The sequence below is a fragment of the Ochotona princeps genome, chromosome 10 (assembly GCF_030435755.1).
Source record: "Ochotona princeps isolate mOchPri1 chromosome 10, mOchPri1.hap1, whole genome shotgun sequence".
Classification (NCBI taxonomy): domain Eukaryota; kingdom Metazoa; phylum Chordata; class Mammalia; order Lagomorpha; family Ochotonidae; genus Ochotona; species Ochotona princeps.
The window spans coordinates 55,967,723-55,994,938 of record NC_080841.1 but is presented as its reverse complement, the minus strand read 5'-3'; the positions used below and the strand labels follow the sequence as shown (position 1 = coordinate 55,994,938).

The following is a 27,216-nucleotide window of genomic DNA, read 5'->3' as shown; positions in this document are numbered from 1 at the left end:
TTAGGTCTAAAAGAAGCATAAAAATCCAAAGAAAATTCTGAACTGAGGAAAATATTCTCAGCACTCAGAATATTTTTATAGAGTTTTATCTCAGATACTTTCAAAGCTTTACTTTTTAATGCATTTAAAAATTACTGATGGATTTCTGATAATAAAAAATGATCACTTGTGAGCAAAAGATACTTGGTTATAACACCCATGTTTCAAACAGCTAAACATGTTCTTCATTATACTGTTAGTGATAAAATATTACAGACAAGTACAGAAATGTGTTTAGTTTAAGGCTCAGTGGAACACTGAAATCTAGCTTACATTTCCTCTAAATGTAAAGAGCAAACTGATAAAAGTCAACACTGATCTAAATTGCCACTTCACTGTTATTATTCTGTGCTTCCTGCCTTGACTTCTTCAAAGCATGATCCTTTTTTAACAGAAAAGCATAAAATAATTCAAGCTAAGCTAAGAGTGTAACATATATACATACATGTACAAATACATGCATTTATATAGAACTATTACGAATGCTTTTCTTTCCTCTACAGCAAAAAGAAAAATGTCAGAGATGCTCATAGGTTGTAAGATTTCAGAAGTACATACAGTTGTTCAAACAAATTAAACATTAAATTCCTCAACGCTGTCATTCTCTTTATGCCAGACCTGAATGCACATGAAAGCCTTGTCCCTCCCATCTTAAGAATATATAATTTATGAATAAAGTATACTTTCTCCAAACATGCTAAAACTAACAACTCTAGCAGCTATTTTGAAATAGGATGTACCTAAAAGAGTATATGACAAAGGCTCCAGAAAAACAGACTAAGGAATATCATCTTGCCAGACTCAACATCAAGACAAAACTAAATTAGAAATCCACCCTTAAAGTTAGATACTTTAAACCCAACATACTCAAAACTGTTTAAATGTGCTCCTGTTACCCTTCTTTTCATTGACATGCATTAACACTATCACTATGTTGAATTTTCCTTTAAAAAACATTTTTCATCCATTTGAAAGGCAGAATGACAAGGAAAGACAGCTCTTACATCTGCTGTCTTACTCCCTAAATGCCTACCTTAGGGCTGGGCTGTTAAACCTAAGAGCCAAAAATTCCACCCAGGTCTCCCATGTGGGCAGCAGGTGTCCAAGCACTTCAGTTACTATCTGCTGCCCACTAGCACGCATTAGCCAAAACTGGTATGGCAGTGGAGGTTCAGGAACTCAAATCAGCACTATAATGGGGGGTGTGGGCGTCCCAAGAGGCAGCTTAACCACCCCAACCCATGTCTGCCAATTCTTCCGTCTATCTCACTCCCCACATTAAACTACACTCTGCTGGGCCCATCTTCTGTTTCTTGTTTCTATCTTGTCCTCCATCTTAGTTCATACAACCAGCTCCTAGATGAAAACAGCTGACTTCAATCTAGTCTCCACACTCCTAACTTTTAAACATGCTCCAACCTAAAATCCTTTAAGTGCTACTCAGGTTCTAATGTTATAACCTAGCACGTAAGGATGACCCTTCACAACATAGACCACAACTAACCTTCCAGTTTTACTTCCTGCTACATTCATGACCTAGCTATCCTGAACTACTTGACATTCTGTGCTGGTCTGCCCCCAGTGCCTGAAGTGCTGGCAACTTGATTCCCAATGTAGTAGTGCTGAGGTGGTAAAAGCTTTAAGAGCCCAAGTTGCAAGGACTCCACCTCATGAATGGCTTGAAGCTGTCTCTTGGAGTAGGTGATGTCTCCCATAGGGAATCAGTTCCCTTCAGAGTGGGCTGTTACCTCTGGCTACTTCTTCATGGGGCCATTTCCCTTCCACATTTCAGGGAGTCCTTGTCAGGAAGCTGTTGCTCCAGTCACCAGAATAATCAGTCAAAAATCCTATTTACAAAGTAACCAGCCTCAAGATACTTCATTTCAGAAACAAAAAACGAACCAAGACAAATTCCCAACACAAAATGTAAAATTTTATGCCTCTATGATCAACATTTGCTTTTGATCTGCCTACGACATTTTCCTTAACCATCATTTGACAATGTCTAATGCATCCTCTCAAGACCCAGGATAAACATCCACAGTTTGAAATCATTCCCAAATGCCTCCATGTTCCAAGCAAAATCCATTGTCCCCTCAGCATGCCATGTCTATATGTAAGATCCCACCAGCCTAAATTCAAATCCAAGCTCTGCCCCTTTCTATCTGTTTCACCTGGGGCAACTTACTTATTTTTCCTTGCTGTGTCTTGGATATTAGTTTGGATGTTGCATGTTCCTCAAAGCTTCAACCAAGGATAACACCATTGGGAAGAAGAGAGGTGCAGAATCTTTTATCTGCCAAGGACCATTTGGATATTTGTATCATCATTCCTAGGCCATACAAAATTATCAACTCATAAGTTAATTTGCTATAGATTTACTGACTTTTGAATCTTTTGTAAAAAAGATTTATTTTCTTTGGAAAGTCAGTATACAGAGAGGAGGAGAGACAGAGAGGAAGATTTTCCATCCAATGATTCACTCCCCAAGTGGCCACAATGGCCAGAGCTGAGCCGATCTGAAACCAGGAGTCAGGAGCCTCTTCTGGATCTCCCAAGCAGGTGCAAGGTCCCAAGGCTTTGGCCATACTTGACTGCTTTCCCAGGCCACAAGCAGGGAGCTGGATGGGAAGCGGAGCCACTGGGATTAGAACCAGCGCCCATATGGGATCCCGGCACATGCAAGGTGAGGACTTCAGCCATTAGGCTACTGTACTGGGCCCTGAACTTTGAACCTTACCTGCAATTGGCTTGGTGGTACAAGACTAAATGATTACTCATGTCTTACCGAGCTGATAACCAGATATTCCCCGACCCCTGCTTTAGAAGGTGGGGCATGGGACCTGCGCTCTGGAACAGTAGGCTGAACTCCACATGTATCCCATATGGGAGCCAGTTCACATCTGAGCTACTCAACTTCTGATCCAGTTCCCTGTTTATAGCCTGGGAAAGCAGTAGAGGATGGTTTTAAGTCTTTGGCTCCCTGCACCCAGGTGCAGGGAAGAAGCTCTTGGCTTCTGTCTTTGGATTGGTTCAGCTTATGGATTGGCAGGATCCACATCATCAAAATGTCCGTATTACCAAAGTAATACATAGATTCAATGAAATTCCAATAAAAATTCCAACAACATTCTTTTCAAAAACCGAAAAGATGATAGAATTCATCTGGAAACACAAAAGATGCCTATGTGGAAGAACTGGGCTGGCTGGGCTAAGCAGCACCACCCACTGCCCCACTGGCATACACAAAAGCTGGGGTTGGGGTATACCTGGTTGGGCTGGGCTGCAGCACCTGTCACAAGCATCAAGTGTCAGAGCAGGTGCTGAGCTGTCAGCCTGGGCTACAGCACCCACCAGACGTGGAGGCAGATTCTGCAGAAGACTCCTGGGAAAACCTCTGTGGGACTGCAGCACCCATCAGTTGGCACAGAGAGCTAGAGATGGTGACAGGTTGAGCCAGACTAGACCATGGAACTCACCTGACACCTGCAGGAGCCAGGGCTGGGAGGGGGCTGGGCTGAGCCAGGCTGCAACATCCACTGACACATTCATACTGAGGGCAAACCATGACAAAAAGGGCAGCAGCATGCATGAGACCCAGGGTTGGGAGCAGATCTGGTAGGGTAACTTGAGGAACTTGGGGAACTCCCCTGCTAGGCTGCAGCTCATGTGAGAGCAGGGGGCGGATCAGGCCAGGCAAAGCTACAGGATTCTTCAGCATTAGTGTAGGCAGTATCTGGGGGGGAAGACTGGGTTGGGCTAGGTTGTAGCACCTGCTAGCATGCACAAAAGCCAGCACAGGGTGTGAGCCACACCCAGCTGGGTTAGGCTGCAATACCTGCCAGCAAGAGCTGAGACTGTGAGCAGGCCATACCAGGCTGGGTTCAAGCAAACAACAGCATGCACAAAATCCATAGCTGGGAACTGGCATAGTAGGAGAACTTGAGGACTTCCTGCTAGACTGCAACTCCTACTGGTGAGTGTGAGAGCCAGGGCTGGGCGTGAGGAGGGTGAGCACAGACCAGGTTGGGCAAGGTTGTAGCAGCTGTTGGCATGGGTATGGGCTGGGCCTGGGGGCAGGCCAAATTGGGCTAGGCTCCAGGACCTGCTGGCACTCACTAGAGCCCGGAAGGGTGTGAGACAGGCCAGACTAGGCCATGGCACTCACTGGTTCATATGAGAGCCAGGTCTTGCAGTGGGCAAGGTTGAGCCAGGCTGAGTCAGGCTGGGCTAGGCAGTAGCACTCACTAGCAAGAGGCAGAATGGGCATAGGACAGCAAGGTTAGGCCACAGTACCTTCCAGTGAGTGCCAGGACTAGGGCCCAGTCATGTCAATTTGGGCAGCAACATGTGTTGGCACAGGTGAGATCCAGGGCTGGGAGTGGGCCTGGTAGGGGAACTTAGGGAACTCCCTTGCTAGGCTGTAGCTCCCACTGGTGAGTGCAAGAGCTGGGGCCGGCGGCAGACAAGGCCAGACTAGGCTGGGCTGGATCGGTCAGCAGCACACACTAGAATGATTGAGCCAGGACAGAGTACAGGCCTGGCCAGGCTGGACCACAAAACCAACCAGTTCACATGAAGGGTGGGGATGGGCACCCAACAGCAAAAGCTGGGACGTGGGGTTGGGTAGGCTGAGCCAGGTTATAGCACCTGCTGGTTAATGCTGAGATTGGGATAGGGCCATCTCAGACTAGATGCAGCACCTGCTGTCATGCACAAGACCCTGGGGTGGGGATGGGCCTGGAAGAGGAACCGTTGGGACTCCCTTGCTGGGTTACTGCTTCCACTGGTATGAGAACTGGGACTGGGGGCAGACTAGTCTGGGGTCAGGTTGAGCTGAGAATATCTGCAGCACCCATAAGTGTGCATGAAAGCCAGATGAGATGTGGGATGAACCAGGCTAGGCCACAGCACATTTTGGCAGATGCAAATATCAAAACCAGTGATGGGCATGATGGGAGTTATTGGGAGCTGCCCCAATTAGGCCACAGCATCCATTGGTACGCATGAAGACTGGGCCTGTGGCAGGCTGGGCTGGACTAGGTCGCAGCACCCATCAGTTTGTATGAGAAATGGGGCTGGGGGCAGAATTGACCAGGCAGTTGCATCTACCAGTATGTGTGCTTGTTGGTGCAGGTAACAAACTGAACCTGACCCTACACTGACCGGCATACACAAGAGTCAAATTGAAGATGACCCTGGAGAGGTTTCCTGGGCAACTCCCCAACTAGACTGCTGGACTTGAAGCCTAGCCACAGGGAAAATCACAATATATGTGGTCCAACCTTGAAGCCTCCCCAGCATGCTCAGAGGCACACAGGAGACATGACACCCAGCTCATCTACACCAACAGAGGACATCGAATGTTTCAACAGAGGGTGGAAAGCAGAACAGCTTGGACCACTTTCCTAGCCAAGCTTTACAATATGTTCTTGGCCTGAGGATGCACTAAGGCAGACTTGGTCACCAATAGACCTTGGAGAGATTTTCTGATGCAACAGAGCCGACAATGCGTCAGAACTATGAAAAACACTCAGGTATCACCCTCAGAACACTCTTCTCTACATCTATGGCGTCATCAAATTACTGTCTACCATCTCCAGGTGCTGACTTATTTTGGCAGCAAAGTGGACCCCCATCTCCACCCATGTGCACACAGGATAGAAAAAAAAGTTGAAACTCTTGTCCTACCCACCTTCATCCATACCTCAATCCTCTTCTCCTTATCAGAAACCTACATGGATATATATTCCTCTCAACTATGTAAACAATATTTAAAATAAACTAAATAAAGAAAATGGTTTGCTGTTTTGTACTTTCCTTCCCATGAGCTACTTTCAAGGAAGAACTAAACCTCTGTTTAAACTTAGAATCCAATATCTGGTCTTAAGTGCAGGTGATATCCACATCAGAACTGACCTCTATTTACTGAATCAAGGAGATAAAAAGTTTAATACTGGAACCAGTGTCTCTCATGTTACCTCTCAACCTCCAATGATCTAAGACTATATTTCCAATTCTGTGCAGAATCAGTTGAACAATAAATATTCTATAGCTATCAAGTAGTCCACAAAACTTGTCTTCTGTCTGATCCTTCCCACTCTTAATAATAATATGGATGGCAAAAGCTAAAGATAAAACACAATACATGAATATGAAACAGCCCTTCTTAGGTGCGTATTTGAGAGTAAAGTAGTAAAGACATAATCTGGCATGCCCACATCCCATACTGGAGTGCTAAGGCTTGAGCTTTTGCTCCATTTCTGATTGCAAGCTCCTGCTAAGGGACACTTCCAGAGGCAGCAGGTGATGGTTCTAGTGCATAGATCCCAACCATGCATTTGGAAGACCCAGACTGAATTCTCAGTTCCTGTTATTGGCCTAACCCAACCCTGGCTGTCTGGGCACTTGAGAAGTAAACCAGAGGATGGAAGATTTCTCTGTCTATGACTGTTTCTCTGCCTTTTAAATAAAAAGACACCAATAAAATTTTTACAATTTTTGTTTTCTGGAGTACAAAACTCTTAGAATTTCACTCAAATTCACTCAAAAGCTGTGTTATAGCTGAATAGTAGTGTAACACTGTAACATAATAAGAAATATATTTGTCTCTGACCCAAGCTCCTGGCTCTTCAAACTCTTTAAAGTTCCTGGGTGACAGGTGCTTCTTTTGTTCTAACGATTTAACTCTTGATCAGCTCCATACCCCTGTCCTTTGGGAGGGGAAACAGGGCTGGAAATTGAGTTAATAGACAATTTAGTACAGCCTAGTACACCATGGCACCAGCTCCTAAAGTTTGTTTTTTCACCTCCTTACTACTAGAATGAAACTGATGGAAGTCACGCATGCCTGGATCTCACCAGCAGAGGTCAGGAGAGAACAAGATTTACAACAAAATCCATGTCTACAAAAGGAATTATCAGCTATGCATTCTGAGTATGATTTCACATCATGTACAATTAGGATATAGTTTTATAAAGAAATAAGATGCCAATAATCCATGCACAATGCAAAATATTGCACTACATGAATACCTGAAGCAATGAAAATTCACAGCTTTGTTATCTCCTCTCCTTATTAAAAAACATCAATAAGCTCAAAGAAACAATATAATCCATTATTAATATTGTTCTCTACAGATTAAATATAATAAGTGCATGTGTTGGTTTAAGTGGCTGTTTGGGGAAATTCAAAGTACTTTGCAAACACCAACATTAATCCTCTTACAAGAAAGGATTATCATTCCTATTTTAAACAGAGGATGCCTTATGTAAAATAATACACTGGCAAAGCTGGAACTAAAACCATGATTACCTCATGATGCACTAAGATACTAGTCTTCCCAATGGCAAAAAGGATAGCTTCATGTGTAGACTTACACAAGGCTATTGTTCCCAATGATTTCACTTAATTGAAAACATGTATGTAAAATACTTTTTATTAGTTTCCTAAAATTGGCAGATGTTGGCCACTATAGGCAGTCACCACAGAATACAGAAATTTAAACCAGAAAAATGCGGGGATGAGGAGGATAATACAAGCTAAAAAGTTTCATTCTACTTTAAAAACCAAAATTGCAAAAGGTAGGTAATATATCAGTAGAGAATGTGTAGGAAAGGAACCTCCGTCAGCAGCTTTAGAACCCTATCCCTGTCCCAAGGGACAAACATGTAAGACAAGTAAATGTCCAATTATGGCTTGCTTTAAAATAGATTATGAAGGTAAACAGAGGTCACTCTTTAGCAATTCCCTGTGATGAGGGTACTAGAAAAGTTCATTGCAAATGGGATTAAAATATGTTGATCTAATACAAACAAAAATAAAATAAAACCTATGCATGAGTGGTTTTCAAAAAGTTTATGGAAAATGTCTTTATGGCAAAACTGCATAGATATCAAAACTTTTTTGCACCAAAATATACTTATCCTTTAATTTCATTTTCCATGAACTTTATGAAGCACCATCATATTAAACTCGTTAGAATAAACAAGCAATTAATCATAAGCCTAACTCTACGGGGTAAGAATTTTTTATTGAATAAACAAGCCTATCAAAAAACACAAAAACTTCCTCTTGCATGCATCCTCTATTAGCTCTGTCTACATTTCTTCTTTTTCTTCACTATTATGTTTCTTGAGTCATCTAAACCACCAGTTTGAACACTGTGGGCTCTTCTGGATTAGTAAACCATACAAACAGGTGGGGCGACAACAGGGAAAGAAGTAAAAAATGAGCTGCCAGATTTTATTTTGTTAAATAAATTGTTTGTATGTATATACTCCAACTATTCTCTAATTTCTTAAATAAAGGACATTGTAACTTCTGAAACCATCACCTCTGCCAGTTTTTTAAATCAATGTACCTAATGTTATAGGTACATTGTTATAGGTACATTTCATCAAGTCATTCATTCAGGTCACATCCTGTGCATACATACTGTTTGCTAAGTCCTGTTCTACATTCCATGGAAACAACAATGAACAAAGCATTTTGAAGAAAGCAAACTGCCCATTTATAGGTCATGCTGGAGTGAAGAAAACAGAGAAAATAAATAAGCAAAAATACATAGTATTTGAAACAGTGTTAAATGCTAACAATAAAAATGAAAATAAAAGGAGGGTAATTACCTCTCAGGGGAGAGAAAATTTCGAATTTTAGATTCAATGGCCAGAGATGGTCTTATTCCAAGCATCATATCTGACTATGTGAAGGGAATGAGGGACTCAGGTGCTGGTTAGCAATGGGGGAGGAGGAGGTAGCAGCAGCAGCAAGAACATGCCAAAATGAAGCAATGTGGCTGGCATGCTCAAGAGATGCTAAGAAGCCAGCAAGTAAACAAGAAAAGGTGGAAGGAGGTAAGGTCAAAGGTCAGAGAGTTAGGAGCAACCTTATCACTTAGCGCTTTGCATGTCCATTCTGTGGAGGAGGCTGGCAGCCACCAGGATATCCCAAAGTGCAGAAATTTAGCAGAAAAGCAATTGAAAAGAGCTACCAGAACAAAGAATATGAAAGAAAATGGAGTTCTGATGTCCAAGAAAGCAAATGTACTCAGCAGTCAAGCACATGTGATGGTTTGGTCTGAGAATTGATTATGGGATGTAAACAAATAGAGGTAATCGGAGAGCCTGATGGGGTCATGGGACAGGGGTGATGGGGAAGGGTTAAAATCTGATTACATAGACACAAGAGGGAAGTGCAGGGGGTGGGGAATGGAAAAGATAAAATAGAAACTTCTTTAAAAAGAGTTATGCTATTAAGAGAAACAGAATCAGGGCTGAGGCTAAGGAGGAAATCAGGTCAAAAGATTTTTTTTTTTTTAATAGGGGTAGTAACAGAGTTCACGCTGACGTGCCTAATCAAAGCTAAGGAGAAAGACATGAGGAGGCAGAGGGACAGCCAGCTAGACCCCTGAAGAGGCACCTCTGCACCCACAGCAGCCAGACCGCCACAGAGAAAGATGGGGGAGCTCAGGAGGACTCTCTCCTGATGGCTTCGGGTGTGTGGGGGGATTTCTTGTGGGTGTGTGATTTCTTGTGAGAAATCAGAAGCAAGAGCAGGACAGAGACATTGGAGATTTGAGGAGAGAAGGTTCAAATGACAGAAATAGGAGAATACAAAAAGAGTACAGTTCTAGGCAACACTAACGGTCCAGCTGATCACGAATTTAAAGTAAAAACCTAGTCAGCACAGCTGCATCATTTTCCAGGTGGTATTTAGCCACACACCCGCAGGTGCTCGGAGGAGCTGAAAGCTGGCTTTAGTATAGTATCTCACCCTAAAAGCAAGAAGACAGGAAAACAACTGAGTGATTATACAGATGCTCCTTATATGGCAATGGGGTTACACCCGATAAACACAAGTTGAAAATGGACTGAACCCACCTACGCAATATCCTCTCTTAGGAACCAAGTACAGTACACTGTGGAGCGTGGCCTATTTCTCAGAACTGTGGGACTGAATGGAAGTGCTGGGAGAGCCCATCAAACATGTTGCTAGTCTGGGAATATACCACAATTCAGAATTCCAAAGACACTTCTACTGAATATGTCCTGTTTTCACAACAATATAGAGGAAAAAAATGCTGAAGATGGAACCATGGAACGATGCCAAGTGAGGGGCCATTTGTACTAGTCAATTATACAATCTGAGCAGGAGAGAAGACATGAAAGAAGATCAAATACAGTAGGTTACCTAGCGGGTCAGCAAACTGTAAAGTCAGGCCACCAGACAGGAGAGGTGATGGCCAAAGGGCCAACAAACCTTCACATCTTCCTCCAAACAGGCAGATACAAAGCTCACCAGAGGCAAAACTCACAAAGTGCTCATCATTATTTTAACTTCACTTCATGCATTCTTCAACGAAACAGAATGTTTTCCCCACCATCAACACTATCATTTCATTTTACAAATAATATACTACAGCAATAGTTTCCTACCTTCTGTTTCACTATGTCTTCCTCTAGTCATTGGCTATTGAGCTTCTCAAAGGCAAAGTGTATTTCCTATTCATTCCAACTCTTCTAGGCAGAAACCTGTCTATTGCTAGATATATGGTTGTTACTCAATAACGCATCTATTAGGAAAAAGAATTTCATTTACCAAAACCTTTAAGGCTCCATGCCAACACAGAACCAGGTCATGCCAAGACAACTCAACTACAGAAGTTCCTACTGAGATCTCTGTATGAGGCAGTTTCAAACAAAATGGGATACTGTACATTTTCTCCAAAGTACTGGAAGCCCTCTCATACGTGGGAAATGGCAATTTTGTCCACATATTAAAGTTTTCACATGAATTTTATTTTTATAAAGCCTTGATTTCAGGAAGATTTCTTAAAATGTTTATCAAATTTTACTTTCAATTTTACCTAAGCTCCCTTCCCTCATTAAACATATACAAAATGAGAACCCCACTGCAATCAACATCTTCACTTTGATTCTATAATTCATTTTGGGGAACAGAATTAAATATAGAGAGGAAGGGAGAGTCTAAGAAGCCTTAAAACATTCAATTCCTACTTCCTAGGCATACCCAGGTATGGAACCACTGCTAAGCATAATGAGGAAACGTTAAACAAATGATGACCAATTAACTTAACTGACTACAGAAAACACCTACTATTGTAAACTAATATATCACAGAGCAGCTGGGTTCCAATGAGCTAGAATGGTGCACGTGGTTAGCCAGATGGTGCCTAAGAAATACCTGTAAAGCTTTTTAAAAACTATCTTGCTGGGCCCCTGGTGCAGAGACCGATTTCATGGAGTATGGAGGCAGACTTTGAGCCACTGGGATCTTAGAGGCCTCTGGTAACTGTTATCCCAACTTCTTCTCAAGTATTCGTAAGTCAAACCAAGCCCCGGAAAACTTACATCATCATTAGTTTACTTTATGAGAGTGATATAAGTAACAAGGCACTCAAATCACCAAAGTGGCAGATTTGACTCCTTTGGAAAAGACAACTCACTGGTACCTACAAATAAAGGAAGAGCTGGACTGGGACCTATAAATAAAGGAAGAGCTGAACTTACCCGTTCCACAGCTGCATTATGATACGGGAGCTCCTCCTCGCTGCAGAGGAAAGATAATACATGTTAAACGGTTGAGACCATAGCACAACTAGCAATTAGAAGCCTATACCTATATAAGAAATTCAGTGTTGATCTGTCAATACAGGAATTACATAAGCTTCCATTTCACTGGGTTCAATATAAAATTACAGCTATTCTATAATTACAACAGTTCCTATCTTTAAATCTGCAGATCTACACTGTGCAATACAGCAGCCACATGAGGCTATTTAAACATGAATTAAAATGTAACACTGCAATACTCAGCTTCATTTGTTACAGTTCAAATGCATGAAGGTCAGATAATTAGGGTTCTGCCAGACAACAAAGCTCTAGCCCAGGAGTCAGGAAAGCATGCTTCTGCTAGGATCAATATTTAATAGTAAATATTTTAGGATTTGTGGACCATACAGTCTTTTTCACAACTACTGAACTCCGAGTTTGTAACGCAAAAGCAACCACAGACAATATGTAAATCAAATGTGGCTTTGGTCTACCAAGCTTTCATTATTAAAAAAGGAAGCGTGCAGAATCAAGCCTACAGGTCACGGTTTGCCAAGCTCTACTTTAGATCACTACTTCCATTCTTGGCCCAAATTATGACCTAAAATAAATGATCTTTTAAAAATCAGAAAAAAAGGAGGCCAGTGTTATGTAGTAGCACATAAAACCACCAGCCATGATGCCACCATTCCATACAGGCTTCCTGCTAATTGCTTGAGGAAATCAGTAGAAGATAGCCCTAGGGTTTGGGCCCCTCTGTCTTGGGGAGAAGGTTCCTAACTTCATTCTGGTTCAGCTCTGGTCGCTGTTGCCATCTGCAGAGTGAATCAGTGGATGATCATTCTCATTCTGTGTTTCCCCTCTTTCTGATTTTGTTTTTTCACATAAAGAAATAAATCTCTAAATAAGTAAATAAATAAATGGGAAAGACCATCCTGAAAAAATTCATGAACTAAACTGAAAACTCCCATTGTTACTCTGTGTAATAAGGAACTGCCAAATCTTTGAGATACTTTTAAAAATTATACAGTAAATGACCAAATTCATTTTTCTGATATAGTATTTGTGTGAGATCACCTTTAATATAAAATACTCCGAGACCCACTTATTAACTGCTGGTAACATACAAACACTACACTACCCGTAAGCAAAGTCAAGTGCTTTGACTAGCTTCCTAAGTAGTATTCACACTTTGGCCCTGACACATGTACATCCTTGCCTTTGTTTCTCCTGAGTTTCTCCTGAGACCAAACGCCACTTTTAGGAACATGACAGCTTAATATTCAAGAGTTCACTATTTTCAAAGGCACTCTTTTTTTGTTATTTGGAAGAATCCTCAAGTGAACCAATAAGCAAGAGCAACAGAACTGACCACCATCATAAAAAAAAAAAAAGTATAATCCCAGAGGGTCAAATTGAGATGCACATGATCTTCAGAGAGTCTAGGCGACATGAAGAAAGAGATGGAAATTGAAAACTCAGTTCTCAAGATCTTCAGACCTCACAGATGGAGGGCAAAATAAGAGTTGGTCCAGCTTTCCTTTCCAGATTTTCTGGTATTACCCGTTCATACCTAAAACCTTTAGACAGCACCTGCTGTATGCACACACAGATCTCCACAAACCTTTTCTTCCTTAAATGACTCCACTGGCATAACCAACCAATGTGCTGAGAACACAGGTGAATGCTGTCTCATTAAGAGCTCCAGGCAATGTCTAGAGTACATGCTGACACACTTCAAAACTTAGGAAAAGTTGCTGAATTGATGGATGCGTGAATGAAAGGGCCAATATGTGCCTGTCTGCATGCATGATAAATCTGCACCTTGTCATCTAGAAATCCTTCAAGAATAAAACAGAAAGAACCACAAACTGGGCGAGTCCAGCATGTTCCATTTTGTCAGCAAACCATGGCCCATGGGTCAAAGAGAACTCACTGCTTGTTTTTATAAATTGTTTTAAAAGAACATTGGCATGTTCATTCACTCATATATTCTCTAGAGTTGTTTTCATGGTGCAATCTCAAGGGCTGAGTAGTTGCATCAAAGACGCTATGGCCCACAGACCAAAGATATTTAATATTTAGCTTTCTAAAGAAAATGTTTGTCAATTCCTGCTATACAGAACAAAAGACCACCTAAAACACTAAGGGATCAGATCTGTGGCATAGCCAATAAAGCCTCTGCCTGTGGCACAGGCATTCCATTTGGGTTCCAGTTTGAGTCCCAGCTGCTCCCCTTCCATCTACCTCCCTGTTAATGCATCTGAGAAAGCAGTAGAAGATGGCCAAAATGCTTGGGACCCAATACTGATACTGATGTGGGAAACCTAAAAGAAGCTCTTGCTCCAAGCTTTCAACCAGCTCAGCTCCAGCTACTGCAGCCATTTGGGGAGCAAATCAGCAGATGAATATTTCTGTGTCTCTCCCCCTTCCTCTCTGTAACTCTACTTTTCAAATAAATAAATAAATAAATCTTGAAAAGAAATCACTAAGCTGACAGCAAACAGCTGTACTGCAGAGAAATGCAATATGTATAAAACACAGCCCTCCCCAGAAAGAGAGGGATCTTCACTGGATATAATTTTCATCTACTATTAAGCTCACATACATTTACTAATTACAGTATATGTGGTCTGTTAAATTCCCAATAGGTCACAATGGAGTATTTCTGTAAACATGACAACAAGTTTCATTTGGAATTTAAAGTTTAACTTGTTAAAATCAGTAAGTTGAATATACTGACCAATTTTTTTTTCTTTTTGAAATAAAACTGTATCTAAGATTAGATTCACTCCAGTCAAAATGTACAAGCCTGGCAGAAACAGCTCTCAAACCCTGTAACCAAAACAGGTACTTATAAACAAACAAAAAACCCCTTCCATCCTGGTTCTCAAATATTTACAAAGTCACAGTAAACTACACAAACTGCTGAATTTAATAAACACACATATTTTCATAAAAGATGAAAATCTGATACTTGGTATTCATTTTATCTCTCCTATTTTCAGTATAGTTTCTTTTAAGACTTCTATTAATAACTTGTGACTAAAAGCATTATCTGTCCAAATACCAAGCATTCTTTCTTCAGCTGACTAGCAGAGACTATTTTTGACTAAAATGTTAAAGTTCTCTAACTTCTTTCACAAGCTCTGGCTCTCCATTCTCCGGCTGCAGAATGAGGATGACACTCCACCACCAGATATAGAACAAAGATACTGCTGTTCTAGCACAAGCCAGGCTGCTCTGACAAGTTTTAATATTTATTATAAAACCTATTCTAAAGCCAACTACCATCTTTGTTAATCATTTTCTTCCTTCATATATATCCTAACAAGTGCAGTTTCTACAACTATCATTGGATATATAATAAACTCAGCAACCTTCAGAATGTTACAAAGTCACTTTTGCCACTTTATTGTACTGACACTGACTCTTAAAAACTCAATAAAAAATTATGAAGAACTAAGAAAATACAAAGAAATGTTCTTTATGTCAAGGTATGATGAAGTTTAACATCTAAGTACATAAACCAAGCAATTTTACTCAGTAGTGCAAAAACATCCAGTCGATGGTAATAAGAAAAGTCACCAAAATCAACCTCTGTCAGAAGTTTTAACTTGCATTAGACATAACAAAATTCAATGACAGTTGAAATTTCACAAAGCCTAACATTACACTAAAATCCATTTCTCTGTTCTATTATTCTAATTTGAAGTGCCTGCTTTAGGACTCTATCATATAAAAAATCAGGGCTTTGTATGGTTACACACAGGCTAATTCTCTGCCCTGTGGTGCTGGCATCCCATATGGGCACTGGTTCTAGTTCCAGCTGCTTCACTTCTCCAGCCTTCTGCTTGTGGCCTGGGAGAGCAGTGGAGGGTGGCCTGGGAGAGCAGAGGATGGCCCAATTTCTTGGGATACTATATCCATGTAAGAGACCTAGCTACCGGCTTCTTCCAATTTGCTCAGCTCTGGCCAGTGCAGCCATTTGGGGAGTGAACTAGCAGATGGAAGATCTCTCTGTCTCTCTTTCTCTCTGTAACTCTGTAAAATCTACCTTTCAAATAAAAAATAAATAAATCTTTTTCTAAAAATCAGTGTGTGTTACAGGAACTGTATCAATGTGTTCATTTTCAAAACACTTTTGAGTTTAGATCATTTCAAACAGTAGCTTTCTCTTCAGTACTCTACTTTCCCCTTCAATTTTCTTTTCTAGGCATTTCCAAGTGGCATCTGGCAGATAACTAGACACAACCCTTATCCAGGGGAAGGACCAGAAACCTCGCTGTCTGCTGGGGAACACTCAAAACCACCCACTTTGAGGTTTAAACACCCAAATCAATAAGTCTGGCTTATAACCACATGAGCAGAGTTCAAGCTGTCAACCAAAAGTGCCACTCATGAGCATCACAGTTAAATCACTACGCCAACACTCCTGATATTTTAGGGATAAAAGCACAAACCAGGAAGGCAGGCTTCTGCGTTGTCTCACATCTGGCCTGGTCATCCCTTGGAACGTACTTCAATAGATTTTTGCTTATTTTAATTTCTGCAAACTACAATTCATTATTATGTTAGTGAAAAGGAACCCAGGCAAGCCAGCAGCCACCAGTGTTGAAAGCACCTATTTCACATTTCACCAATGAGAAATACAAGAAGGTAAAAGCAGGCAGTAAAGTGCAATAACTAACCTGCACAGGTGCCCAGTGGGAAGACTGTCAAGTTGAGGCCATATCCCCAGTTTAACTTGGTCAAGTCATTTCACCTCTTTAGGATGCAGCCTATCTTTAAAAAGGTGCCAGGAAGCACACTTTCCCTGAAGAGCTTTTCAGAGGAATAAATGAGTTAAGTCGATGTACGAGCTTGGAATAGTGCTTGGCACCTTGTAAGTGCTCAATAAAAACCAGCTAATATTATTAAGATAAATTACTGATATTTTCCCACTAGAGCCAAATGAAACTCACAGTGAAGAACAAAAAATAAACACGAAATACTAACTATAATTTTTAGATTACAAAATATAGGTTAGGCTGTCAGCCAGAACTAATTGTTTCTAAGTCTCAGCTCATGTTTCAAGCGTCAAGAAAAGGAAATTTAGGCAATCAATAAACATTTTGGAAATACACAAGTTTTTCATACATACCTTATACTAAACCAAAGTATTTGGTTCTATAGTAAAAACATTATCCAATGATTCACTCCCATCACAAATACTTCAGACGGTCAGACAACTAGGCTGAATTCTATTTTCTGATTCAAAACTCAAAAAGGAAGGACAGAATTTTTAATCTCCTAGCTAATCCTAACACACAGGCAAGTTAGAGACCCATTAGATTTCAAAAGTCTTTGTGCTAAAACTGTCCTTCAAAATATTATTAACATACCCTAGATCTGCATGTCAACAACAAATGTGCCATCATTTCCTGTCACATTCGTGGCTAAGCCTGATTTTAAAAATAAAGTGGGGGTAGAGGTTTAATTTAAGAACAGTTTTTTTCATCGCAATTAAATAATGCTCTCTTAGTCTACAAAAGTTCAAAGTGTTCTGATTCTAATTACTCTTGATGATATTTCAGATTTTCTAATATTATGAGGAATAGCAGTAACATTCGTTTGGAAATATATAAAATATTCTTGCATTTTATTTCTTCAAAGCCTCAATGCTTTGAGATCTTCAAAAAGAGCATTAAAAATGCACACTATAAAAACTATACATTAATCTCAACAGTTTTACATTAAACTTATTTTTTAAATTCCATTTTCTCTCTTTTTTTAAGATTTATTTATTTTTATTGGAAAGTCAGATATACAGACAGCAGGGACACAGAGGAAGATCTTCCATCCGATGATTCACTCCTCAAGTGGCCACAATGTCCGGAGCTGAGCTGATCTGAAGCCAGGAGCCAGGAACTTCTGCCGGGTGCAGGGTTCCAAGGCCTTGGACTGTCCTTGACTGCCTTCCCAGGCCACAAGCAGGGAGCTGGGTAGAAAGCAGGGCCACTGGGATACAAACTGGTGCCCACATGGGATCTCGGCGTGTTCAAGCAGATGACTTTAGCCACTAGGCTACTGAGCCAGGCCCTTAAATTCCATTTTCCACAACCTTGTCAACTACCCTCATACTTAAAGCAGTTATTGACTGTCGCCTTACAGATTAAGCATGAAAAGGTCAACTAACTGAAAACCAACAAAGACACCACAAGAACATACAGTATTTAACCCAAAGAAGGGTTTCCATTTGTTTGTTTTGCTTGTTTTACTCACAAAATTTTTTTTAAAAATTTAATGAAATAAAAACAATAATAAAAAGTAAAACAGGAGAAAATACAGCATGATTACTTATGACTCTGCTATGAACTATATGGTGGTATTAGATAAGATTCTTGACTTTTCTTTTGTTTATAATAAATATAACTAGAAAAAAATATACCTGAGTGAAAATTAATTCCTAAATTGTATGGAACACCAAAGTTTAGAGATGAATAGATGCCCCCATTCCGTGATGAAACAATGCCAGAACCATGACAAGCTCATCACATGCAGTGTGCATTTCCCTTTCATTTTTGTTTGGAAGAAAAAGGCAAGTAGAGGGATATTACTACACCAGCCCACTCCCCTAATTACTTCTACAGCCAGGGCTGAGCCAGACAAAAGCTAAGGAGTCATGAACACAATCCAGGTCTCCTATTTTGGTGGAAGCGACACAAGTACTTGAGCCATCACCTGCTGCCTCTTACTACGCACTAATAGGGAGCTGGAAATACCAAAATTCAAAGCAAGGCACTCTGATATGTGAAGGAAACACGCAGAGGAGTGTTTTCAGTGCTGCACACAACAGCTGCCCCCACTGGCAAGATAATGTAATCAAAATCTCTTTAACCGTTTTATTCTACATTGTGTTGGACCGTTCCCAAGTCTTTGTGCAGCGTTCTCAGGATAAATGGAATCAATTCGGAGAGGCAATATCATGAATACATTAATAACTACAAGGAAGATCAATGACATTTTATTTTATTTCTCACTTTTAGGCTACATAACACTAAAGTTATAATTGCTTACTACTTTTAAAATGCACTTATATAAAATGAAATATTTTATAAGAATCTTTAAAATACAAAATAGTGTCCTATTGTATTTAACTTCACTAAATAATCAATATAGCACATTTACTATACTTAATATTCTTACCAAAATACAAAAACATATTATGGCTTGTATCCTTAGCGGTACTTCAAATTTAAACATAAAAGTTAAAAATATTAGACATTCAGCCCCCAAAAAGGAAACTGAGAGGCCATTCCTGGAGTCTTGTTCACAAAATTTCTATTAAAAATAAAGAAAATGAACATAATAATAAAGAAAATCAATATACTAGATGCTTATGGAAACAACACAGCCTAAAAATAAATAAATCTAGGTTTCGATTTACAAACTTACTGTAAAAATCCAAATCTATCCGTAACTTTGTAAACAAGGTAATCAGCATCTTCCCAAGGTTCAATCTCTGCACCTTCTCGTCCCTGAAATGACAAAAATGGGTGCTTGCTGCAAGATATCAACTGAATAACTTGCTAAAAATAAAAAAAAAAAAGACCAAAAAGCAAGTGCTATTTTTTTGTATCATAGTAAGAGTTAGAAATGAGACATTATCAGTCTTACACTTCTCTCCAAACTTACATTTTTGGAAATGTAGTCACTAATTCCTAGTCAGAATTAGAGGAAGCCATGCTCACGTATACTGAGGCGGCACTGGTCCTCTAAATGCTTCTCCTTAGGCCTCTAGAACTCATCTTTTGATACATTTTTCCAATAGCAACTTTTAAAAATGATTTAATTGATTACTCAATTATTTGAGAGAGAAACAGAGTGAACATACACTTTGATTCTCGAATTCACTCCCCAGTGCTCACAACAGCCAGGTCAGGATACCACCATGAGCCTGGAAGCACTTGAGATATCACCCACTGCCTCCCAAGCTGCACATATGTGGGAAGCTGTAGATCAGAGGCACAACCAGAACTCAAACCAAGGTCTCTGATATGCATACTCTCTGTGCATGTATCCCACATGGCATCTTAACTGCCATGCCATGTGCAATTCCTAACTGCTGGTCTACCCAGAATCCTGTACTGATGTCCTGTCACGCCAGACACCACTTACTCTAAGGCTGCTGAGTAACGGTGATCAGTGTAGGAATCCCAAACATCCACTTTTTGTGGATACTTCCATATGAGTAAATTTTTTAACTGTCTGCTCACATTTTGCCTCTGAATAAACTTTAAGAATTCTGTAAGCAAAGATTACTGAATCTCCTTTCTGTTATAAATCCCCAAATTTTAGCACAATGTTCACCTTAGTTAACTTCAGGGAAAAATGCACAGAAACATTAATGAATGATAATTGGTTTTTATATTAGTTAAGCAGTTAAAATAAATTAACTAGGTTTTTCATGAACCACACTAAAACCTAATTACATTCATGGTAAACTGTGGCTGATGTTCCACACAACCAACCAAAAACGAACTCTGGGATCCTAACTGTTAAGTTGAGCCCTGTCTTTACACCTCCCTGGAAGCAGGGCACAGTCCTCTTAGATGGCTTTCTACATTTTTACGTCCCTTTAATTCTCACAGATAATAAAAGGGAACGGAGAATATAATTGCATGCGAATGATGCAAAACATGATATTTATAAATCATATCTATAATTCATTACAGAACTGAGGAGGTAGAATAATAAGGAGGCATATAAAATAATAATTGTGACTTCTTCGGACATCAAATGCAAGATTCCATAGTAATGTAATGGTAAAATGCTAATGGAAATTATTTAAAACGTATGAAACAAAAATCTAAGATCTATGATAAATTCATAGCACTACATATAAATTATGAAGACAATGGGTATTTAATTCTACAGATTCACTTACTGAAGTGTTTATTCAGTTCCTAGTATGAGTCAAGAACTGTTCTAGGTATTTAGGACGTGTATCTACCAAAAAAATTCCCGCCATCAGAGAGTTTACATTTTAGGATGAAGAGCAAACAACATATGAAAACAAACATATAGAATGTGTTATGGTGAAAAAAGGGGGGTACAGAATGTCAGGATATGTAAGTGGGGGTACTGAATAGGGAGGGAGGGAGGTCAGAGAAGATCTGACAAGGTGGTGTCCAGATGAAACTGGCCATGAGGCACGAGGATAGCAGAATACAAATGTTCTAGGAGGTTCATCTGAGGCAGAAGCAAGCCTGGTGTGCTGCAGGAATAGTGACAGACTAGACTGGCTGAGTTGGAGGCACACAACGAAGGGAATTTGAAAATGAAGTTAAATAATAATTTTTAAAAAGATGACTTCAGTGCTTCCATGAAGTCAACAAATTCCTTCTGTAATTTAAGCTCTACAAAAGATAAAATCATTTCTATTTATATGGTCTCTCTAATAAACTTGGTCAAAAAATAAATATAAATACTTACTCTGTCGTATTTAGCAACTATTTCAGCTCGCTCCTGGGCAAGTTTGAGTGCTACATCCTGGTCTGAATCTGTGAACACATTAAATTTAGAGGAATCATAAGTTGAAAGAAGAATGGAAGAACCGAAGAATCATACACTTAATTATGAAATTAAACAAAAGTTAAAACCAAGCACTATGGGCCCGGCGGTGTGGCCTAGCGGCTAAAGTCCTCGCCTTGAAAGCCCCGGGATCCCATATGGGCGCCGGTTCTAATCCCGGCAGCTCCACTTCCCATCCAGCTCCCTGCTTGTGGCCTGGGAAAGCATTCGAGGACGGCCCAAAGCTTTGGGACCCTGCACCCGCGTGGGAGACCCGGAAGAGGTTCCAGGTTCCCGGCTTCGGATCGGCGCGCACCGGCCCGTTGCGGCTCACTTGGGGAGTGAATCATCGGACGGAAGATCTTCCTCTCTGTCTCTCCTCCTCTGTGTATATCTGGCTGTAATAAAAAATGAATAAATCTTAAAAAAAAAAAAGCCAGCACTATTTAAAATGATAAGTCAGCAAAATCAAAGGAATAAATGAAGTTTTTATAACTATAACTTTGGAATATGAACATATCCATAATATACAAAATATTCAACTATAGAATATCAATTGGTACTTTGAAAATAACATCATATCAACATAAGATTTTCTTATGAAAGCAAATTCATTAACTCAGCATGAATTCAGGGACATATTAAATGTGACTATTCAAGAGTCAAATTTGGATGTGAAATTTCATAATATTGGGTATTAAGGCAGAAACTAAAAGCTGTAAATTTTCAAACGAAACTTACTTGAGCAGACAATAACAATTCAAAAAGGCCTTTAAACTTAATTCCTCAATGAAATGAACTATCACAATTGTAACCGAAAGTATTACAAAACATATTTACCTTACACAATTAAAAAAAAAAAGCCTTCCTTTAGCTTTCATTTGCCTTTAGTGATATTCTCAGTTATCAAAATAATCTCACTGATCCACATGGCTTCAATTTTACAGCATATACATAAACATACCCTTCTTCTGTATCAATACCTAGTTTGTTGGAGCAGGCATTGTGGCACAGCAATTTAAATCACCACCTGGCACCTCACATGAGCAACGATTCAAGTAGTCCTGGCTGTTCCATGTAGAATACATCTCCCTAATGGCCTGAGAAAGCAGTGGAGGAAGTCCTAAGTACTTGAGCCCATGCCACAAACATGTGAGACATGAATGGAACTTCAGACCCATAGCTTCAGTGACACTAAGCCCTGGCCATTGTAGCTATTTGGGGAGTGAGTCAATGGAGGGAGGATCCGTATCTCTCTCTTCCTCTCCCTCTCTCCTCTTTACTATGCCTTTAAAGTAAATACATACATTTTAAACACACAAATTTGACAACAAAAGTTGAGATCACAATATGAAGTAACATGGCCATGCTGACATACCCCAAATTCCATAGATAAAAATTTTAAAAACCAATGACAGATTCCAAAAAGGTATCTCTGGTTAAGAAAAAAAGATAGTATCCCAGAAGAAAAATGGACAACGGTCATTAGTAAAAAAAAAAAAAAAAAAAAAAAAAATCACACAGCTTATTAACAGTGACAAAAGCATAGCTTAACTGCTTATATATACTAAGATACTATCTATTAGATGGCAGATACTGTACTAAGCCCTTTACCACACGTTACACCTAATCCTTACAACACTCTATGGTAGCTATCATAAATTGTAAACTAACACGGAAATTGAAATTTAGAGACTTTAGGCAGTTTGTCCAGTCACTAGCAAAACGCTAAACTAGTATTCAGACAGTCTTGACCTTGCAGGCCACAGTTTTAACTACTATTCTATAAACATGAAATTTTTCACTTAGAGATGGCAAATGAAACATTTTTAAATCCATTTTTACTAAAAATCCCTCAAAAATTACAACATGGATTCTAGATATTCCCTCCCACAAAGGTCCAGCAAAGATTTCTCAAGGAGAGGTAAGAATGGCTGAAAACAAGACAGTTTACTAAAGGAGCTAACTGCCTGAAAGGAGAAGAGGTAAGCATGGAGCTGGATGCAGAACAGAGCATCAGATCTTTATTTTCTAAAGACAGAAACCAACAGGTAACACCTAAAACTCAGGAAGCAGGAAGTGGCAACAAAAGCACATCACCCAGCACTGTGAAAGTAAACACAACAGGAAATCAGCCAAGGCGATCATAGGGACCTCCACGGAGAGGAAAGATGGATCAGTACAGAAGTCATCTATTTGCCAAACAAGTCTTAGATACTACTGCATATCTAAGCCAAATACAGCTCACCAAAATTATATCTACATTAAAACCAAAACATGAAAGAAAAAAAAAACTCATTACGAAGTAAAGAAGTACAAGCTTTAAAATATCACTATAAACCTATCCCAAACCAGCTAATATACTGACATTACTCAATGTCAAATGACAACAGTGTGGGGAAATCTGGATAAAGGTATAAGTGTACAAAATCTTTCCAGAAAGTAATTTAATAATTTGTAGCAAAAACCTTAAAATCAGACAAATCTTTTACCCAACAATTCCACCTCTAGTGATTTACACCAATGCGATCATCAAACAAGCACAGAGCTTTATGTAACAGTAAGAAAAAATAGTAATATGAGAATTGACAAAGTTTTATAAGTTTATTCAGGAAAAAAAATGTGTTACTACTTTTCTCAACTACACTACAAAATGTCAATATGCTATCCTTTGAGAGAGGTATGAATACAACATAGAACAGTTCATTAAATAAAAATATAGACTGTTAAGAAATCCATAATAAAGTAATGCAACCCAATTACACACATATTCATTTCCCTGCTTTATCAACCCAATTACACACATATTCATTTCCCTGCTTTAGATTTATAAGACTCTGTCATTTCCTTCTTCCACTCTTCTGTTGTCTAACTATAAAACATTAACTCATACTTTTACTGAAAGATAAGGAAAATATAATAATAGAAATTTAACTCAAATCTGGGAGTGTGACCACTTATTAAACTCCATTTCTATTGTCGGAGAGGCTTAACCTGAATTTCTTTGATAATGAGGCCAAATGCATCAGCTGAATGCTTTCCTGAAATGTATTCTACACCAGCCTTTTTTTCTTCATAACAGTCAGGGATCTCAATTGTGTTTCTAACAGAACAACATAAAGTTTATAAGTATAAAGGCAAAACTTTCAATGATATAGAGTTGGTAATGAATTTGCACATTATCCCCCCAAAACTTCATTGTGACAAAGTTTAAGATATAAAGCTTTATACACTGTCACTTTAGTGATTCTTAGAAATGAAAACTTAACTATATAACAGAAGTCTTAGCTGGAAGTGTATAAAATTATATACTGAGTTTCCAGAAGAAAGATGATGCATTTTAACATAATTACAACAGCTGATGCTAAATTAAACCAGAAGATTCTAAAAATCTAAATTCTCTTTAAATTTTTTATTCTTATATATTTCTACACTGAGAGAAATTTCCATAATGTTAATCAACAGAAAGTGGCATTAAAGTCCAACTAATTTTATATAATATAGCAAAATCTGAAGCAGACAATTAACTCGCAGTTAAGATGCCCACATCCCACTTTGTCTGAGTTGGAGTCCAAACTCCAGTTACTGACTCCAACATTCTACCAAATGCTGATCACTGATAGCAGCAGTGATGGCTCAAGTATTTGGGTCCCTGCCACTCACATGAGACTTGGGTTGCACTGCCAGCTGGCAATCATCAGGGACATTTGGAAAATGAATCAACAGATAGGAGGGCTAGTGGACATATATCAGCACTCTCATCCTTTCTCTCTCTGCCCCCTTGTGCGTCTCAAAGAAAAAGTAATTTTAAAATACATAATCAAATATCCTTGAATAGGGGCAAACGTTGCAGCATAACAGGTAAAGTCATCTACTCTAATCCTACCATCCCTTACAGAAGCCAGTTCTTGCCCCAGCTGTTCTACTAACAATCCAGCTCCATGTTAATGGTTCAAGAAAAGCACTGAAAAAATAGTCCAAGTGCTTATATACCTGTTACCCACATGTGGGACCTGGAAAAAGCTCTTGGCTTGTGGCTTCAGCCTGGGCAGCCCTCACCATCAAGGTCATCTGGAAAGTGAATCAGAGTTTTGAAGATCTCTGTCTCTCCTTCCCTAATTCCGTTTTTCAAACAAACAAACAAATCTTTCAAAAACATTTTTAAACACACAAATATCATTGAAGAGATACTAAATGGGAATGCTAATGATTCCAAAAACTGAGTTCAAAGAAATCTACATGAAAAAGCAATCATTTACTGAGTAAGACGTAGTTATCATTATGCAAGGCTGCTAAATTTAAATTATGGTTCACATTATGGAATCAGTAGTTGAGAAGACTGGTAAGAATTATACTAAAATACTTCCTTTGGCTTTGATTTGATTGTTATTTAGAAATTTCACTGAAGAAACATAAAATTTACTCTAAACCCACTGACCACAAACAACACAAACAGCTGTCTTGTGTCTGTGTGCAAGTGTGCACAAAGTTCCAGGCACCTACTAAACAATGGCAGCTATGTCAGCTGGCACTTACAAGTCACTGCCAAATAAATATTTAATCAGAGCTTTATCCCATAAATTCATATAACAAAGTTACGTCTTCACAATAAATCTGTAATTAATACGTTTATTTAGAAAAACTTGATCTGAAATACAATGCCACTTGTTGCTAAAACACTATGGTAAGTAAAGTAAGACTCAACATGGCTGTAACAATCAAGGCAGCTGAAGAAAAAGTTCTTACTAAAAATAAAAACGTGAAAAAATACATGAATTAAATACTGTAAATATCAGTCTGTTTTCTTTGCCAGGATCTTAGTTTCAAAAAATTATCCAAGTCAAATTTAATGATGCATGTTTACTGACTGTATCTCTAAAACAAGGTTTTCAAGTATAGGACATAAGCAGCAAGACATATCGGAACACTCAAGAACACAGGAAATATTCAAGAACACAGGAAAATGTCTCTGGGCACAGATTTACAGAAAAAAACAATGACTACAGATTTTAACAAGCATTTTTAAAAGTCACAACTGTAGGGTTTTAAGTGCTCAAATTCCCTTTAAACTCCAAGAACTTTTAAGAATCAAATTGTCCCAGTTAATTAAAATTTTTTTAAAAACAAGCACTGTAGCTGAATGTCACTAAATTGACCTTAAACTGTCATGAGCAATTCAGTTATCAGATATTAAATTAAATCCAAGAAAACAAAATTTACAAATCATTTTTCTCCTATGGTGCATTTTAGCAGGTAAGTGTTAAATGTATCAACAATTATAGGTGGGAAAAGTACTTTACCCTTTGTGAGATAACCAGCCTGGCCTCGGTGCTGAGCAGCTTCAGTCCTCATAGAGCAACTTAACTACTCCAAGACTTCATCAGTACTTAATCATTTGGGAACACACCAAGAGTTTTGGGTGCTACCTCACACATTCTGCAATTAATGGAAACAAGGAAATGTGGAGGGCAGTTCAACTTGAAACTCTTTGTGAAAGAAAAGTTTGAGACACACTCTTTCTCAAACAAAGAAGAAGAAGAAAGATTTCACTGTGGTTCCACCAACTACAGATATTCAAACAAAGAAGATATTTATTGAGGGTCAAACACGTCTTTCAGGCTAGATCCCAAGTATGAACGACAACAGCCTACACCCAACATTCCTATATTAACAAACAGGGGTTTTAAACAAGCAGCTTCACAAAATGTCTTCCCCTTGTACTTCAAACTTAGCCACATTCTTAATGGTTTTAACTAAAGCTGTCATGTAGCAACAGGAAAAATTTAATTTTAAAACAATAAACTAAAGCTACATAAGAATTCTGTTTGCTTGGAAATATATTTAGCCAAATGTAATTTGTAATTTTAATAATTTTTTAATGTTTATTTGTTCATTAATTTTATTTCAAAGGAAGAGTGATGGGGAGGAGGAGACAAAGAAAGGGACAGAGAGCTCAAGCAAGTCAGAAGGCTGGGGAAGGCCAAAGCTAGCAGCCAAGAACTTCATCTGTATCCCTCACTCAGGTGACATAGACTCAAGGACATGAGC

At 39.1% G+C, this 27,216-nt stretch overlaps 1 protein-coding gene across 4 annotated transcripts in view; it reads right to left on the bottom strand.

The window, feature by feature from the left end:
- USP6NL (USP6 N-terminal like) overlaps positions 1–27,216 on the bottom strand; it is a 190,691-nt gene that overhangs the window by 64,347 nt on the left and 99,128 nt on the right. For 2 of the 4 annotated variants that reach the window (XM_058669479.1, XM_004588517.2), the window contains exons 3-5: positions 21,091–21,158; positions 19,051–19,133; positions 11,572–11,611 (exon numbers count right to left, since the gene is read on the bottom strand). In XM_058669479.1, the coding sequence (XP_058525462.1) occupies positions 11,572–11,611; positions 19,051–19,133; positions 21,091–21,158 (191 nt within the window). Of the gene's footprint in view, positions 1–11,571; positions 11,612–19,050; positions 19,134–21,090; positions 21,159–26,468; positions 26,620–27,216 lie in introns of those variants that run through there. The other 2 variants (XM_058669478.1, XM_004588518.2) reach the window with 2 other exon arrangements.